General features: G+C 41.8%; 1 protein-coding gene across 2 annotated transcripts in view; it reads left to right on the top strand.

Annotated features, from left to right (window-relative positions):
- Positions 1 to 19,561, top strand: part of ETV5 (ETS variant transcription factor 5) — a 64,305-nt gene that overhangs the window by 32,503 nt on the left and 12,241 nt on the right. For both annotated transcript variants that reach the window (XM_063620467.1, XM_063620466.1), the window contains exons 8-9: positions 11,119 to 11,378; positions 12,716 to 12,775. In XM_063620467.1, the coding sequence (XP_063476537.1) occupies positions 11,119 to 11,378; positions 12,716 to 12,775 (320 nt within the window). The remainder of the gene's footprint in view (positions 1 to 11,118; positions 11,379 to 12,715; positions 12,776 to 19,561) is intronic.

Raw genomic sequence — 19,561 nt, 5'->3', positions numbered from 1 at the left:
GTATTTTGCATGATAGAAGTAAATAGAGTCTCATTTGAAACTTTTAACAGCCCCGTGACATAGACAGAGTAAAAAAAACCCATTTTACAGGTTAGAAATCAAGCCTCAGCACAGTTAAAGGACTTTCTAAAGCTCACATAGCCAAATACAGGGTCCTACATTCAGCAACCAAAAACTTTTATGACGTGTAATTACGCCATTTGTTTCAGTTATGATTTTATTTGGGCTGCTAACATCCACTAATGTCTACTATAAAAACTGCGTAATTGACCTTGATAAATAATGTTTTGACCTTGAACATTATCTGTTTTTTTATTATGCTTTTAAGTTCTATCTATCTCTTCAACTACAAAATCTTAATAAATTCCTACATCATTTAATCCAAACCCACGTGCTTAACATGTGTCTTTTTTGTTTTGCTGGGTGTGCCGTATCTGTTCAGTTGAACAGAGTAAGCTCTTTGAGGATAAAAACCTGTGATTTAGACTCCTTTCTTTAGGCCACATTTAGCCCTGTATCTTATTCGTCCTCGGTATATGTTTATTGATAGTGATAAAAGTTTGCTAAAATTATACTGTAAATAACTAAAATGTAATCTAGTCAAAAGTACACCGTTGCCACACATGGCGGCACACACCTGTAGTCCCAGTTACTTGAGAGGCTGAGGCGGGAGGATCACTTGACCTCAGGAATCCTAGGCTCTGTAGTAAACTATGCCGATCTATCAGGTGTCCACAGTAAGTTTGGCATCAATATGGTGACCTCCTGGGAGTGGGGACCACCAAATTGCCTAAGCAGTGGTGAACTGGCCCAGGGGTCAGAAACAGAGCAGGGCAAAACTCCCATGATCTCATTGTGTGCCATTGCTCTCCAGCCTGGGCAACATAGTGAGACCCCCATCTCTAAGAAAATAATAAAGAAAAAAGTTCATTCTTAATGTTTTATATAGTCTTAGCATGTAATTCTTCACAACTCAATTTATTTTTAGAAGATAAATACTGTGTTTGAAAGCCATGATTTATACCGGTGATTTCCTCCCCACAAGGAGAGGGGAAAAGACATGTAATTTGACATGTTCAGACATGTGCCACTTATCCTGAAAGACCAGCTGCTCCTGGAAGAGGAGAAACGTTTTTTCCTTCAGCCTTCTCAATCTTGTGAGTTTTCTCATTGTGTTATTTATGATGTTTACATGTGCTGGGTGGAGGAACTTAGAAAAATATTCCTATGTTACGCCTATAGTACTGGCCGTATATATTTTTGGCTTTTATTAAACCATATCTCATTATATCTTGAGTTGAGGAAAGCCCTACAATTCAACTGAAGAAGCTCCACTAAGAAAAATGTATCTCTAAGAATTTTGGAATACACTGCTTTCTCACTTGACATCAACCAAAGAGGTTAAAACCCAAGCAGCAGCAACATTTAAGAAAATGCTCCTGTACTAGAAGAATCCTCTGCTTCTGGATAGCCCCTAAGGGCATCAGTATTGTGGTAGGCTAGCATGCTGTAATTGACAGAACATAATGTGTCGTGCTGGAGTCATCAGGAAAAGGTCAACTGGGTAGTGTCTTCTGAAGGAGGAAACAGCCTAAGCTGTTTCAGAATGTCAAGAACGTCTCCTTCAGTGCTTATTGTTGAGGATTCAAAGCTTAAAGGGATGGGCTAAGTTTTCTGGAATTTCGATTTAACAAAAACTACCAATTCCTTAAGGATGCTAGATAAATTAAGAGATTTAATACACTCGTTTTTCCTCTTGTTTTTCTTCCTCTCTTAAAGTTCATTTCCCTTAAAGTAAATTGCTATTCATTTTTTGTCCTTCAGATTTTGTAGTACAATAATTTTTAGAGAGGAATGAATTTGACTGTAAGTCACATTTGTAGCCTGGCCTGGAATAAAGTGAATGTGTCAGATGCATATCTTCTCCAAGCGCCTGTTAATAATATGTTGTGTATGGCAGCACAGATTCACTTTGGGATCCAAAACTGAGTTTCATGGATGCTTAATGGAACCTTCTTTGACAGACTGAATGATGTTTTTGTAGTGGTTAGAGTGCAGAGGTTTTTTTAGTTCTGAGTCTTAAGAGGGTTTGTTTTTAACATTTCATCCTGTTTACCTTAGGCTTCTTGTTACCTTTTAACAAGCTAAAGGACATTTCCTTTTATCCCCAGTTTACTGAAAGTTTTTAACATGAATAGAGGTTGAAATTCATTAAACATTTGTACTGCCTCTATTGGGATGATCAAATAATTTTCTCCTTTAATTTCTTAATATGGTGAGTTACACTGATTTCTGTGAAACCAGCCTTGCATTCTTGTGACAAACCTAACTTGTTTATTAGTTTTTTTTGTTTGTTTTTTTGTTTGTTTGTTTGTTTGAGACAGTCTAACTGTCGCCCAGGCTGGAGTGCAGTGGCGCCATCTGGGCTCATAGCTGGGATTATAGGCGGGCGCCACCACGCCCAGCTAATTTTTGTATTTTTAGTAGAGACAGGGTTTCACCATGTTGGCCAGGCTGCTCTCAAACTCCTGACCTCAGTGATCCACCCATCTCGTCCTCCCAAAGTGCTGGGAATACAGGCATGAGCCACCACACCTGGCCCTAACTTGTTTATTCTGTATGATATTTTGTACATTGCTGAATTTGGGTTTTCTAATATAAATATGTAAGACTTCCACACCTGTCTTCATGATTGAGAAAGTACATAATTTTTCTTTCTTATATTGTCCTTGCTAGGTTTTAGCATTAAGGTTATACTCATCAAATGAGTAGAGGGTGTCTTCCCTTTTCTATATTTTAGAATATCTCATGTGAAATTGGAAGTCTTTATTCCTTGAACTTTTTGAAGAATTTACTGGTAACACCATTTGGGCCTGGCATTTTCTTTGTAGGAAGATTTTTAATTACTGGCTCAGTGTCTTCACATTTTACAGTTTTGCCCTGGATTTCTGTTTAGTTGAATAAATTTAATAAATTTTTCTAAGAAGTTGTCCATTTTGTGTGAGTTTTAAAATTAATTGACATAAAGTTATTCATGGTGCCCTTTCTAAAATCTCTATAGCATCTGTAGTTGTCTTTTTCATTTTTGATATTATTTATATAGACCTTTTTTTTTCCTTAGTCTTGGCAGACAATATTGTCTTTTCAACAAATCTACTTTTGGCCTTACTTATTCTCTCTTGGGTGTTTTCTGTTTCATTGATTTCTGCTCTCACTAAAATACTTTATTCTTTGTTTTCTTTGGGTTTATTCTGTTTTTCCAACTTCTTTGGTTGTATGATTAGCTCACTAATTTTTAGTCCTTTTTCTTTATAATATGTAAGCACAAAACCATATAAAATTTCTCTTAAGGCTGGGGTGACCATACATGGAAGTTTGCCAGGTCACTTATGGTCTGTCTATGCCTTGTTTAGAAGTGATTGCTAATAGCTTCTTATTGCACTCTCCAAAGGATCCTGGTTTGGAGCATCAGTTATTTGATCTCCCTATCCAAGTTCTGCTTTAGATATATCATACAAGTTCTAATTTGCAGTATTTTAAAAATTCAGCTCCAAGTATTTTCTATTATTTCTTTCAACCTTGGAGTTCTTTATAGATATGTTTCTTAATTTCTAAACGTACGGGATTTTTCTGGTTGCCTGGACTACATGATTTTTATTTAACTCTCATCCAGAGAGTGTTTTAAAACGATTGTAGAAACAGTATAGGCCAGTGGCTCTGGAGTTGGACAGACTGACAGATCTGGGGTTGAATCGCTGCTCTGCTGCTATGTGACCTCAGGCAGGCACTCAACTTCTCCAAACTTTGGTTTCTTCATCTCAAAATAGGATAATAGATACCACGTAGAAGCATTGGGTAGGTTAAATAAAATCACACTTGGACAGAGAAGGTGTTCAGTAAATGTTAACTTCTATGACAATTTTACTTTTTAAAATCACTTTTATTTTACACAAACTACTTACTAAAGGACACTTCCTTAAATGATGTAGGTACTGCAAACTGAGAAACTTCACTGTTTAATGTTGTTTTTAAAATATAACGCTGCCTTTATCCCTAATCTTTTCATCATCACACTAATATGTTTTGTTTTGTTTTGTTTTGAGACGGAGTCTCACTCCATAGCACAGGCTGGAGTGCAGTGGTGCAGTCTCGGCTTACTAAAACCCCCCCCCCCAGGTTCAAATGATTCTCCTGCCTTAGCCTCCCTAGTAGCTGAGATTACAGGAGCACACCACCACGCCCAGCTGATTTTTGTGTTTTCAGTAGAGGTGGGGTATCACCATGTTGGCCAGGCTGGTCTTGAACTCCTGACAGGTGATCTGCCTGCCTCAGCCTCCCAAAGTGCTGGGATTACAGGTGTGCGCCACCACACCCAGCCAAAGTTATTAATGTTATATCTACAACTAATACTTTCACCATCTGATATCCTGGGGACATGTCTTAGTTTCATCACCATCCCTCTCCCATATTTGATCTTGAGAAGTCAGACAAACAGGTAGGCCTAGAAAGGACATGCTTTTTGTTCCTTATTCCTCAGTGTCTTCTCAACAGTTTAAATGGGCCCATTTGAGTCTCAGCAGTGTTGGCAGGTCTTATGGACTTGTTTCAGAGTTCTTTGGTGTACGTCTAGGGACAGGGTCTGGCTCTTCGTTATATCGCGGGAAAATAAACATCATTGTGAAGTTGGCACATTGCCACCTCCAATAGAAATCAGCATTCTCTTTCTGAAAAAGGAGAATGGATATTGAAAAGGCAACCAGTGGGCTCCTTTGATTTGTGCGTGGCTTGTGTGTGTCATAGTCTCCCACTTCCTTAAGATCTTCTCTTTTATTTGCGTATCTTTTTTTTTTTTTGAGATGGAGTCTGGCTCTGTCACCCAGGCTGGAGTGCAGTGGCGTGATCTCGGCCTCCGCCTCTTGGGTTCAAGCAGTTCTCCTGTCTCAGCCTCCCGAGTTCCTGGGTTTACAGGCATTCGACACTGCACCTGGCTAATTTTTTTGTGTTTTTAGTAGAGACAGGGTTTCACCATGTTGGCCAGGCTGGTCTCAAACTCCTGACCTCATGTAGGGAACTCACATGGTGATCTGCCCGCCTCAGCCTCCCAAAGTGCTGGGATTACAGGCCTGAGCCACTGCTACAGGCTCACACCTGTAATCCTAGCACTTTGGGAGGCCAAGGTGTGTGGATCACTTGAGGTCAGGAGTTCGAAACCAGCCTGGCCAACGTGGTGAAACCCTGTCTCTACTAAAAATACAAAAAAATTAGCCATGTGTGATGGCAGGCACCTGTAATCCCAGCTACTTGGGAGGCTGAGTCAGTAGAATTGCTTGAACCTGAGAGGCGGAGGTTGCAGCGAGCCGAGATCGTGCCACTGAACTCCAGCCTGGACGACAGAGCGAGACTCCATGTCAACGGTGAAATGGTTACAGGTTTCACCGTGTTGGTCAGGCTGGTCTCAAACTCCCGACCTCATGTAAGGAACTCACAAGGTGATCGCGCCTCGACCTCCCAAAATGCTGGGATTACAGGCCTGAGCCACCGTGCTCGGCCATATTTGCATATCTTCTGATTTTAGCTTGGGAGTTGTGGGGAGAATGTGGAGCAGTTGAAGATAATGTTTATTGAGAACTCACCAGTGTTATAACAGGGCTGGGCCTTATAACGTACATTATCTTACATCATCTTTACAAGGTATCCTGGCTGTCCTTATTTTTTTGGAGAGGAAACTGAGGCTTCAGAGCAGTTAGATAACTCATCCAAGGTCACACAGCTACTAAGTGGTAAAGGTTGGATTTCAGCCCAGAATGTTCTGACTTCACAGCCACAGCCTCTTACCCAGCTATGCTGCTTCTCGATTTTCCATCTTCTTCCCTGAGCTTTAACAGAAGTATTAAGTGCATGATGTTGATTTCTTGGCAGATTTTATGTATCATCTCTCAGCTGGCCTTTAAACGGTCCCTGCTTCACCTGGCACCCATAATCACCATATAGCCTCCGTCAGACCCTTTTCTCCTTTTTTTTTTTCCTGTAAGCATTGTGTTTACTCTGTGTGCTGGCAGCAGAAACCAGAAAGGAAATGCAGAAAAAGCATCTAACGGTTTTCATAACGTAAACCAAATGTTGGGAGTGTGGGTGAGCTCGTGGGAGGAAAGGCGCTATATAAATCTGACAAATAAATAAATAACTAGTTCTTTAAATAAACTGGCACCGAAAAAGCCTTAAATTGTGACCTATTGAATTTAGGCTTGTTCGGAATCAGAAGTCTCCCTTTGCTCACCAAATGTGAGTTCCTTACACGTGCGCTCTGTTGGGCTAATGGTGGGAGTGGAGGGAAGGGAGGAAGTTAAGGGGAGGAAGAAGAGGTTTGGTAGGAACCAGGCTGTGCCTTCACCGAAAGTGATCGCCTGCCTTGGTAAATTAGAGGCATCTTTGTTGTAGCTGTATTATATATACAACACATTCTTAGATACTTCAAAAGGACTGGAGAAGGGAGGGTGGTTCAAGTGAAGGTCAGTGAGTAAAGTTCACAGGATGTATTTTGAGGACAAGGACTGAAGGACTTTACTAACCTCTGCACTTAAAAGACATTATCAGCAGCAAGCTCTGAGAATCTTTCTTCCAAATATGTTGGCTTTGTGACCTACCCCTGAGATCCCCCTTGGCCACTCCCGCTCTCTCAAAACAAACCAGTACGGAACAATCCCAATTATAGAATCTGTTCTGCAGATCACAGGCCTGTAAGCTTTGCGCATCCTTAAAGTTACGCCGCGGGGAGGGGATGAGGTTGCTGGCTAGTGCCCATGTGGAAGTACCTTTTCCTGAGGAGGCCATACCAAGCCAACTCTAGAGTTTCATTCTGGAAGGTGAGAAGATGAGCACGAAGCGGAAGTGAGGCCACCGGCCTGCCAGCTGCAGAGGCTCTGGTTACAGAACTGAGCAGCCCATGCCATCTCGGAGCTATCAAAGGAACTGATTTCTGGAGGTCACCTTCGAAGGTGCTGGGATGGTGGCAGAGGGGAAAGGGAGAGAAAATGGAAGGCGTTATTACCATTCCTTTCAAGTAGCACAAGATGTGGGCACTTTACAAAAATAAGGCCTTAAGAATATATTCGGCTGGGCGCCGTGGCTCACACCTGTAATCCTAGCACTTTGGGAGGCCGAGGCGAGCAGATCACTTGAGGTCAGGAGTCCGAAACCAGCCTGGCCAATGTGGTGAAACCCCATCTCTACTAAAAATACAAAAAAAAATTAGCCAGGCATGATGGCAGGCACCTGTAATCCTAGCTACTTGAGAGGCTGAGACAGGAGAATTGCTTGAACCCGAGAGATGGAGGTTGCAGTGAGCTGAGATTGTGCCACTGCACTCCAGTCTGGACAAGAGTGAGACTCCATCTCAACAAAAGATAAAAAGAATATCTTCATCAGCCGGGTACTGTGGCTTTCGCCTGTAATCCCAGCAAACTTTTGAGAGGCTGAAACAGGCAGAGCACTGAGTTCTAGAGTTCAAGACCAGCCTGGCCAACATGGTGAAACCCCGTTTCTACTAAAAATCCCAGCTACTTGGGAGGCTGCGTCAGGAGAACCACTTGATCCCGGGAGGCGGAGGTTGCAGTGAGCTGAGATCGAGTCACTCAGGTCACTCACTGCACTCCAGCCTGGGTGACAGAGCAAGACGTTTTTGTTTTGTTTTGTTTTGTTTTTTTAAAAAACAACTTCATCTCTCTTTTCTGAAAGAATTCCCGTTAGGTTTGCGGCATGCTGCTGGTGCCTATGTTCTAAATGTCAAGTGTAAACCTGAGATGGGAATTTACACTTCTTCAAAGACCATTGAAAGGTTTCTTGAAGAAGTTCTGCCGTAAGGCATTCAGTGCCCCGTGAAAGACTATCAGCCCACTGAACCTTCAATAGTTGGTAAAACTTGTTTAAGACATTGGCCGGGTGGATTCTGAGGCTTTTGATGTCTGGGATAAATTGCCCAGTAGTTTTCATATTATAAAATGATCTTACTGTGCTGCTTTAGTTAGAGTAGTAAAGACAGTATGTTGTGCTGTGCTATACCCTGATGTAAACAGTGTTCTATCTGCACACCGATCTCTTCAGTTTAAGATTGTAAATCTTGATGTTCTAGAAATCTGCTGGCCACCTGTTCCCACAGATTGATTCAAATCAAATTCAAACTATTTTATTAAAGCTATTCAAGAATTCTTTGAATTAATAGAATTCAAGCTAAACGTAGAGAATAAGACCTTAATATTACAGGATTGTATTGTTTCTCCTTGAACCTTGGCTCCTACTTTCTACCTGAGGGTATATATTCACAAATGCTTTTCTTTATACACACAGATTAGTGCTTCCTGTCTGTTTCATGGACTGAGGGTCACACATCTCCAACCTTCCACAACCACCCTCCTAAACGCTATAGTCTGTCAATTATGGCTGTGGCAGAAACCATACTTTACAGACATGATTGTATTTCATCATTTCAGAAGCATTTGGAGGATAATACATCCCCACGTCACAGATAAGCAAACAAAGCCAAGAAACTTTGCCTTTGGTCACTTCCCTACTAAGGGATGGCAGGCTTTCCCTTCTACACTGCACACCCAACAGGGAAAGGGCAGCTGGCACACAGCTGGATTTAGCTGACAGCTGAAGAGTGTTAAGGAAACTCGACTAATAGCAACAGGTTTTTATTCTATCTTGTTATAAAAACAGTGCATATTTATTATCAAACTTTAGATGAGCAAAAAAAAAGAAAATCACCTAAAATTATAACCACCCCACAGATAGGCAGTGTTAAGATCTAAATGTCCATCTTTCTGTGGTTTTATATGACACTGTACTACTACTTTTATTTTTGCTAGGCTTTGATACTCTACGTACTGTTTAGCAACCTTCCTTAATATGTCAAAAATACCTTTCCAAGCCCTTATAGATTTACATATTATGTAATTTCTAATGGTTGCTTTAACCAAATGACTGTATCACAATATACATAGCCAGTTTCCTTGTTACACAGCTGCACTGGTGACCACCTTTGTAGTTATACCTGATCATCTGTGACTGAAGTGTTGTTCAGATACCTGGCACGGAATTATTAACTGCCTGCTCATCTTCCAAGCTAAAAGGAAAAATACTTCTCTTTTGACTTTGTTACTTTTTTAATTACTAATGAGTTAAACTTTTTGTTTATGACCATTCCTATTCTGTAAGGATATTCCTGTTTATGTCCTTTGCCCATTTTTTTACTCTTGAGATATTCATCTTTTGTTAATTTTTAAAAGCTCTTTATGCCAACAATGAGATTGCTGTATCTGTGGAGACTTTTCCTCAGTTTTACTTTTGGTTTTGTTTCTGGTGTTTTCTGACTACTACAGATTCTTTCCCCCTGGTTTGATGTGTTTTGGTTTTGTTTCTGATGTTTTTTAAGTTATAGAAATTTATACAGTGAGGTATATCCAGGTTTATCTTGATGATTTCTGCTGTTGGTATGATACTTAGGTTTTCCCTCACTCCTAAGTTTTGTAAGTTTTCATATATATTTACTTTCACATTATAGTTTCACTTTTTTTTTTTTTTTTTTTTTTTTTGAGACAGTCTTGCTCTGTCGCCCAGGCTAGAGTACAGTGGCGCAATCTCGGCTCACTGCAACCTTCACCTCCCGGGTTCAAGTGATTCTGATGCCGCAGCCTCCTGAGTAGCTGGGATTACAGGTGCACAAAACCATGCCTGGCTAATTTTTTTAGGTTTTTTTGTTGTTGTTTATTTTGAGACAGAGTCTCGCTCTGTCACAAGGCTGGTGTGCAGTGGCGCTATCTCAGCTCACAGCAAACTCCACCTCCCGGGTTCAAGTGATTCTCCTGCCTCAGCCTCCAGAGTAGCTGGGACTACAGGTGCACACAACCACACCCAGCTAATTTTTGTATTTTTAGTAGAGACGGGTTTCACCATTTTGGCCAGGATGGTCTCAATCTCTTGACCTCGTGATCCCCCCGCCTTGGCCTCCCAAAGTGCTGGGATTACAGGCATGAGCCACTACCGTGCCGGGCCAATTTTTTTGTATTTTTAGTAGAGATGGGGTTTTGGCATGTTGGCCAGGTTGGTCTTGAACTCCTGACCTCAAGCGATCTACCCGCCTCAGCCTCCCAAAGTGCTGGGATTACTGGCATGAGCCACAATGCCTGGCCTGGTTTCACTTTTTATATTGAAACCTTTAATCCATATGAAATTTATTTTGGTATCTGTATAAAATGGGGTCTAACTTTTTTCCCCAACTAATTTGAAATGCTAACCTTAACAAGTAGTAAATTTTGGAATATACTTGACAGTTTTTGGCTTGCCATTAAATTCCTTTGATCTGCCAGTCTCTCAATTTGTTGTATTACTGTTTGAATTATTGTAGTTTTATGACATACGTCAATAGCCAGTGGGTCCTTATGTCTTTTCAAAATAAAGTTTAGAATCATTTTGTCAAGTTAGTTGGGAAGGCATTTGCATTTATAGATTAATTTTCAGTGAATCAATAGCTTCAAAGTCCTAAATATATTCTCTTCAATCTTTTTTCTTTCTTTTCCTCAGAAAACAATTTTAAGATTTTATTCTTATATGGCCTATAGGTTTCCTGATTATTCCTAGGAATGTTATGTTTTTTATTGCTGCTATGAATGGGCTTCTCTCTCTTTTTTCTTTTTAACTACATTTTCTAACTGGTTAGTTTGTATTCAGTCTTTAAAGATTCCTTCTATCTATAGGTGAGAGAATGGATGAACTAGTGAACAAACATGTATATGTTAGTGCTATTTGCAAATAATTGGTCTCATATTCAGATACATAATCTGGCCCATCTATACAGATAGACTGTGCATAAAATATACACACATGGAAGATAAGAGGCCACCACATCATTGCTTTGATTTTTTTTTTTTTTTGCCACTTCCTGACTCAAGAGCTTCGAAATACACAATGTAATTTTGGGAAGAGGGTAAAATGTCCAGAAATAAGCATTATTAAGTACTTTGCAAATAATTTCATTAATTGGAACTTCTAGTCCCCAGTGCTCGATCATAGTAGGTATTCATCAAGTCTTTGTTCAACATGAAAACCTCTTTCTTCTTACAGATTTCAGAGACAACTGTCTGAACCCTGCCACCCCTTCCCTCCTCAGCCAGGAGTTCCCGGAGATAATCGCCCCAGTTACCATCGGCAAATGTCAGAACCTATTGTCCCTGCAGCTCCCCCGCCCCCTCAGGGATTCAAACAAGAATACCATGACCCACTCTATGAACATGGGGTCCCGGGCATGCCAGGGCCCCCAGCACACGGGTTCCAGTCACCAATGGGAATCAAGCAGGAGCCTCGGGATTACTGCGTCGATTCAGGTCAGCATCAAATTGTGCTATTCATTGCTTCATTCTTGCACTCTTCTGTCTCATTATTCAGTGTCTTATACATGCAGGGCCTTGGGGACAGGAATTTTTGTAAGAATTTTTTTATAATTTTTATAAGAATTGCCCTCAGATAACTTAGGAGCTAGTAGAGCTGACATGTTTATGCACAATGGAATACGAAACAAAACAGAAAAGCTATGTAAGTGGTAGGAAGTGCAGTAGGCATTCAGAAGTGTTATGAAGTACATCTCTGAGTCCAAGCCTGGAGAGTGTTGGGGTTCAGTTTTGGATGGAATTTGCTCTTGACCTTCTCTGAGATAATACATAGATTGATCTATTCAGGCACCAATTGGTTATGGGAAATGCTGAGGAAATAGGCAGAAGGGAGAGACCTGTTGCTTTATGACAGAAAAATTACCAAGTGTGAGGTAGTGATTGTGTGTAAACATTTCCATCAGCATTCCTCTGGAAAGCTTGGATGTATTTTTCTCAGGAGTAGCATGAACAGCAACATTTTTTCCTTTAAGACTGACATTTTGATCTGTCCTGATGGGTTTTGCACCCCACTCCACTCCCTTAAAGCAAGACACTCAACAGATGTTACCATATCTGTAATTCTTTGATCTGAGTTGTATTGCCAGGGTGATGGCTCATCCCACATGGACACAACACAAATTACTGTCTTTCCTCCCGATGGACACTGATAACATGATGGCTGAAGAAGAGATCACTTGAGTGTGGTTTGGTTTCAGTGTGACAGCCCCAGCATGGCAAAAATGGACCAAACTGCAATCCTCTACCCCTTCCAATGCTGATCCTGGCTTCCTAACTTCAGGTCCCCTAATCCCTTTGGCCTAAAAATACTCCCACCTCTTGGAGCAGAATTGGATGTGACCACCAGCAGTAAAGGGGAGCAAATTAGAAAAGATCTAAAGCAGTCCTCTTCCCCTTCCCACCCTAACACCCAGGAGTCAGCATGGGCAAGAGGCCAGGCTTGGCCTTTTGAAAGCCAATATTTTTTCCCCTGCCATTGGCTCTTTCACCAGATTTAGTGTTAACTCATTTCTAAAATGAGTGAACAATGAGAGTGAAACATCTTTTTTTTTTCCTCCCGTGACTTGATTAGGAGAGCCTGCCTTTCAGATGGTGGGTTATGGTGTTTGCCATCTTGCTTATTGGTGTGGCACCTCTTTCCCAGGACAAAGGCAAAAAGACATGACCCCAGAGCAGAAGGTTTAGGGGCTTTACCACAGAGCTGCAGCTGACCGATGTGCTGCTTCTGCTGCAGAAACTATTGACGAGATTGTGTCCACCTGTTTTCCTTTCAGAAGTGCCTAACTGCCAGTCATCCTACATGAGAGGGGGTTATTTCTCTAGCAGCCATGAAGGTAAGGAGCCTGCTTTTCTTTCCTCTCCTCTCCTCTCTCCTCTCCTTTCTTCCTTTCTCTCTCTCTTTCTTTCTCCTACCTTCCTTCCTTCCTCTTTCTTTTCTTGAATAATACCCAAGCTTAAAATTGCTCAATTTCCAGGCTAAGATTTGAGATCATAGATTAAATCTTGCTTAGCTCATGAATATGAGAGCTAATTGATTGTAATCTTCAATTATTTTGCACGCAGGGTTTAAGGCATGGCCCTAAGCCCTGTGAGGGCTGCCATTTTCATTAGCAATGACCCCAACTTTTTAAGAGTATAGGACAATTTGGAGAAAAAACAAACCCACCTTATTTCCACATTTCCAGAAATGGAGGTTATGTTTATATAACACTGTCAGCTGGAACTGGAATATAGGAGTTATGTCAGTGAGGGTGGTTTTTATATGTTTTATAGTTATGTCAGTGAGGGTCCAAGGATATCTTAAGAGTTTTAAAAATGTGTCTCTAGGTTTTTTACTTAGTTTGAGTGCTTGGGTGGGTAACTCTTCATTGTAGTTATTGTTATATGATAAATGGTTGCCACTTTTAACATGGGAGGGAAATTTAAGGTATTCACCAACCTTGAGGGGGCTGGTGGGGAAGTGAGCTAGCAGGGGGTAGGGAGTATTGGGGATGGGAGTGGAGAGGTATATTATGTACAAAATGCATTACTGAAGGACATAAAAGGAATGTTTTCAAATTGGATTTTTAAAAAATACCTCAAAGGAGAAATATGGGCGCAGATATAAAGCAGTTTATCCACAGCCAGGATTATCACATATCCTAACATTTATTTTTATGTGAAGAAGATTGTTTTATATCAATATATCAAGGGTGTATGCTGTCTGCTCAAGTTCTTTTTTTTTTTTTTTTTTTTTTGAGACGGAGTCTCGCTCTGTCGCCCAGGCTGGAGTGCAGTGGCGCAAGCTCCGCCTCCCGGGTTCACGCCATTCTCCTGCCTCAGCCTCTCCGAACAGCTGGGACTACAGGTGCCCACCACCACGCCCGGCTAATTTTTTGTATTTTTTAGTAGAGTCGGGGTTTCACCGTGGTCTCGATCTCCTGACCTCGTGATCCGCCCGCCTCGGCCTCCCAAAGTGCTGGGATTACAAGCGTGAGCCACCGTGCCTGGCCTGCTCAAGTTCTTGTGCCCAATTCCTTTGGGACCAACTCAATTCAGTAAGTCTCTGAGATCATCTCACTCTAATTAGGAGCAGGAGCAGTAGGCAAGGTTGAGCCTGTGACTTTGCCTTTATTAGTGCTGACCTACTAATTAGGGTGAAAGTAATGGGGAACAAATAAGATGCATAAGTGTTCCATAGCATATGGCTTCAAGGAAGTGGTCAGAATGGAGCTAGAATGTCAGTTTCTTGGAGGAGCTTGCTTTTGAACTAGTTTTCTTTTTTTTTTTTTTTGAGATGGAGTCTCACTCTGTTGCCCAGGCTGGAGTGCAGTGGCATGATCTCCACTCACTGCAAGCTCCACCTCCCGGGTTCATGCCATTCTCCTGCCTCAGCCTCCCAAGTAGCTGGGACTACAGGCGCCCGCCACCACGCCCGGCTAACTGTTTGTGTTTTTAGTAGAGACGGGGTTTCACTGTGTTAGCCAGGATGGTCTTGATCTCCTGACCTCGTGATCCACCTGCCTCGGCCTCCCAAAGTGCTGGGATTACAGGTGTGAGCCACCACTCCCAGCCTAGTTTTCTTTAAAATATAAACTTGTAGCTTATTCTTAGCACAAGCAATAAATACTGATTACACAAAATTCAGAAAATATAAACAGGCAAAAAGATGAAAATTAAATCTCACTGCCCAGAGATAACCATCAACTTGCTACATAGTCTTTCAATCTTTGCTGTGCATATGTAAATACAGGATTATACAGATCATACAGGACTCATTGTTTTATAGTCTTTTTTTAACAATAGTCACTAACTCAAATTGAACACTTACTGTGTTTCAGACACTGCTTTGTGTTCTTCAGATGCATAAATTCAATTGTTTAATTCTCATAGCAGCCCTATAGGATAGATACTTCTTTTTTGTTTTGTTTTGTTTTTTTGAGACGGATTCTTGCTCTGTCACCAGGCTGGAGTGCAGTGGCGCGATCTCAACTCATTGTAACCTCCGCCTCCCAGGTTCAAGCGATTCTCCTGCCTCAGCCTCCTCAGTAGCTGGAATTACAGGCGCGCGCCACCACGCCCAGCTAATTTTTTGTATTTTTAGTAGAGACGGGGTTTCACCATGTTGGCCAGGTTGGTCTCAATCTCTTGACCTCGTGATCCACCCGCCTCGGCCTCCTAAGGGATAGATATTTCTATTTGCCCCATAGGGTAATGAAACCGAGGCTCAGAGAGGAGAAAAGATGTGCCCAAGGGCACGTGGCTGTAAGATTAGAGCCGGAACTCTAAGCCAAGCCCTGTGGCTCCAGAGCCCATACTCTTCATCTCCTTCCATACTCCACAGCCAGTGTCATCTCTATAGCACCCAACATTACACTGGGATTTCCTCATTAATAGCTGCACAGTACTCATTTCATGGGTATGCATTTAGCTAATCACCTGTTGCTGAAAAGTGGGTACTTCCAGATTATTCTCAAATTCCGTGAACATTCATCTAGCTGTAAATGTTTTCTTGTTCTCTTGATTCTTGAAGCTAAGTTTCTGAAATTTCTGGGTAAAGGGGATTATGACATTTTTTAAGGCATCTGCTGCCAGTTTTTATGAGGGTCTGTTTTGTTGTTGTTTTTAGTGCATTGTCACAGATTTTTAAATTTTACGATTTATCTAAAGAAGTAATTAGATGTGAATCAAAAGGAAGAAGGGGGCCTTTTGTTGGGGGAGGATAATTGGGCTTTTAAGCTCCTGCATAAATGAATGACAGTAGCAAATCAATGGGCTCATTTGATGGAAAGGAGCCCTGGTAGGGACTGAGATCATGCTTGAGGGGCATGAAAGGCCTGGAGAGGTGGCCTCAGAGCTTAAAGTTACCCTTCTGGGCAAAGGCTAACTTGGGATGGTGGATTGAGGAGTTCCCTTCTTTTTTTTTTTTTTTTTTTTTTTTGAGACGGAGTCTCGCTCTGTCGCCCAGGCTGGAGTGCAGCGGCGCAATCTCGGCTCACTGCAAGCTCCGCCTCCCGGGTTCACGCCATTCTCCTGCCTCAGCCTCTCCGAGTAGCTGGGACTACAGGCGCCCGCCACCACGCCCGGCTAATTTCTTTTTGGTATTTTTAGTAGAGACGGGGTTTCACCGTGGTCTCAATATCCTGACCTCGTGATCCGCCCGCCTCGGCCTCCCAAAGTGCTGGGATTACAAGCGTGAGCCACCGCGCCCGGCCGAGGAGTTCCCTTCTAAACATTGAAATAGGGAAGTTTTTTTAGAACACCTTCCCCAGATGTATGTCTTCTTTTTCTTAAATGTATTTTTCCCTAAAGATTTAAAGCAGTGTGATTGCCAAAATCTGTGGCAACAGCTTCACCTGGGACTTTTTAGAAATGTACATTCTCAGGACCCATCCCAGGCCTACTGAATCAGAACCCCCAGCGGTGGGGCCTAGCAGTCTGTGTTTTAACAAGTCCTGCAGGAGATTCTGATGCACCTTCAAGTTTGAAAACTACTGAGTAGTAACGGTTCTCAAGTTTGGTCAAACATTGGAATTACCTGAGGAGCTTCTAAAATGTTGATTTCCAGGTTTCCTCCAGAGCAATTAAATCAGAAATTCTAGGGTGGGACTCAGGCTTTAGTAATGTGTAAAGCTCCCCAGGTGATTCCAGTGTGCATCCAAGGTTGTGAACCACCAGTCTCTGTCATTTTAAATGAAAGTCAAAAGAGCTGATACTCATGAAGCATTGGGTGGCTTTTATAAGTGATTAGTGCATACGAGCGGTTTTTATGGGTAGCTGCTTAGCACTCACTTGGTTAGATGGGAGACCGAGTGTTGTTTCACTGGGTACCCTGTGACGTTGTGAGTGAGTGTCCAGACCTGGAAAGGAAGGGCTGTCTCCCGGACACTGGCTGTGATGGGCACAGCTGCATGGGGCTCTTTGAGGTTCCTGAATGTTTCTACAGAAGCAGTTGATGTCTGCAGCAGGCAAACTAGGAGGGAGTGGGGGAAGAGAGGGAGGAAAACATTTTGCATAATTACAACATTTAGGAAAGAGCATGCTCTTAAGGGAAATATTTTTAGCAAGGCATTGGGTTGCTTACTACACACAGACTATCTGGTGCATTTGTGTGTGTTTTCCCTCCACCCTTTCCCATTCCTTTCCCTGACTTCACACACATCAAAGAAGTTAGTTTCAAAGAATCCAGCATTTTTAACTGTTCTAAATTACCCTGACATGCTTTTCCTATCCTTATACAGGCTTGACCACAGATGCCTGTGAAACAGTTAAGGAAACAAGTGTTTCTGATTGGCATCTGTGATTGCTAAGATAGCCATCCTGCCTTAAGTGTTCACCTGGAGTCCTTGCATAATGTTTTGAGTCTTTCATTTCTAGTTTGCCCCTCAAATGGGTCTTCCTTCCTGCCACCTTTATTTGAGTGATTAGATGATTGTGGCCACAACTGATATAACTGCTGGCTCAAATTCAACTGACTTAAATTTCACTTAAACCAATAGTATCTTCCAGATGGTGTAGAGGACCACATGTGGTGATGACTAGAAACCACAAGATACAACAAAGTGATACTTCTTATAGGCAGACCTTCATCTGATTAGTTTTGAAAACCAAACTGAAAATTTCTTCTAGATGTAGGTGGTTGTGTTTTTTTCTACGTACTGTGAATATATTTTTCTTACCTTAGAGGAGAAGAACTCTAAAAATAACATGGCAAGTTTGACAGATACGTAAACTTTGAAGTAGTTCACTTGTAATGACTTTATAAGACCATTAAAACATCACCAGAATATCAAAATACCTATGGAAGGTTGGGAAATATGTAGCTTCCTGGCAGGCAAGGCAAAATGTTTGAAGCATAGTGGATTATGAAAGTCTTGTTGGTAGTACAGAGTATACCAGTTTGTCATAAAAGTCAGTTTAGTGCCAAATTGGAAAATAAATTTATCAGGAGTCATTGAATCCCTGACTTAAAAGTTAGCATTATATTCTTAAATATTTTTTAATGAAGACTATAAAACGTCTCATTTATTCAAATATTTATTTAGTACTTATGTGTAAGGTGCCATGAGGGCACCAAGATACCGAGATACGATCCTTATCCTCAAGGAATTTAGAATCTTTGGTGGAGGATATAAGATCAAGCTCTGACATTATTCAGTTAATTTCTTAATAGCACTTACCACAATGTACAATGACTGTTTATTTTTTTAACTACCATTTATTACACATTTACGTACCAGGAGCTACTCTTGGCACAATGGTATAAAGATAGAGAAATAGATCAGTTGAATGATACTAAATTAAACTCTCATAACAACACCATAAGGTAGGAATTATTATCTGCTGCAGTGAGGACACTGGAGCATAGAGATTAATTTATTCAAGATCACACAACTGACTGGAGTCCATCAGTACTATGCCACCTCTCGTTTCTTTTTCTCCCTTATTGTCTGTCTCCCCCAGTCGAGATGCAGGCTCCATGAGAACAAGGACCAAGTCTACATTCGCCTGGCTACCTACTCCCTTCTAGCACGATGTCTGGCATAAATACTTAGTGGATTAAATAATATATAAATGTCAATAAAATAGACTTCCTTTGATGTCGTTAAGCAACAGATAACTAATGCTTAGGGCCGAGAAAACAAAAATGAATAATACAAACCTCAAAACAGTCTCAGGTGTGCAGAGTTTCTTCAGTCCCAGGCCTGGTGCTGGTCCTGCCAAGAAGCTACTTGATCTGGGTTGACTGAAGAAACAAAGAATGGCGAAATTATATCTTGGCACCTTTCCTCATGGATTTTTCCTTCCTTTTTTTTTTTTTGAGACAGAGCCTCTCTCTGTTGCCCAGGTGGGAGTACAATAGTGTGATCTCCACCCACTGTAACCTCCACCTCCCACATTCAAGCAATTCTCCTGCCTCAGCCTCCCAGGTAGCTGAGATTATAGGCGCCCACCACTATGCCTGGCTAATTTTTTGTATTTTTGGTAGAGACGGGGGTTTCGCCATGTTGGCCAGGCTGGTCTCGAACTCCTGACGTCAGGTGATTCACCCACCTTGGCCTCCCAAAGTACTGGGATTACAGGCTATTTGTCTTCAACAAACCGATCTAAAATCACTTATTGCCTGCTCCTTCATAAGCCACATAGCACTTGCTATTATGGTTATCCTCATTCAGAACCCTTGAAGCTTTACAGGTGCAGTCACCCGTATAATTGCTCATGGAATTATAAATTGCTCACCACCGTGCCCGGCCTCGTGGATTTTTCAAGTCGCAGTGAATCCTTCTCAGACTCTAATGAAAGTCCTTCATTGCAGAGCCTTTTCACCTGCCTGCCCCCACTGCATATCCAACACACATAGACCTGTGCTATGCGCCAGGTGAACTAACAGGAAAAGGGAGCACAGGGAAGCACCACTTATCAGACAGGAGCCCTGGGGCATTCTCCTAAGACGTGTGCTGGTAAAGGAATATGCACTGGAGACCTTACACCTTGAGACAGGCTGAACTACAAGGAGGGATGTGACCCCCGTCAAAGTTATCTGTTACCTGGCTTTGATTTGAACCACCAATCTTGACAAGGTGCCTAGTGACATGGTGGTTAGCACTGAACGTATATTAGGGGTTTGTGGATGAAGACTG

This window comes from Symphalangus syndactylus, chromosome 17, assembly GCF_028878055.3.
Source record: "Symphalangus syndactylus isolate Jambi chromosome 17, NHGRI_mSymSyn1-v2.1_pri, whole genome shotgun sequence".
In the NCBI taxonomy this organism is placed as follows: Eukaryota; Metazoa; Chordata; class Mammalia; order Primates; family Hylobatidae; genus Symphalangus; species Symphalangus syndactylus.
The sequence above is the reverse complement of the archived record's forward strand: the minus strand, read 5'-3'. Positions and strand labels throughout refer to the sequence as shown.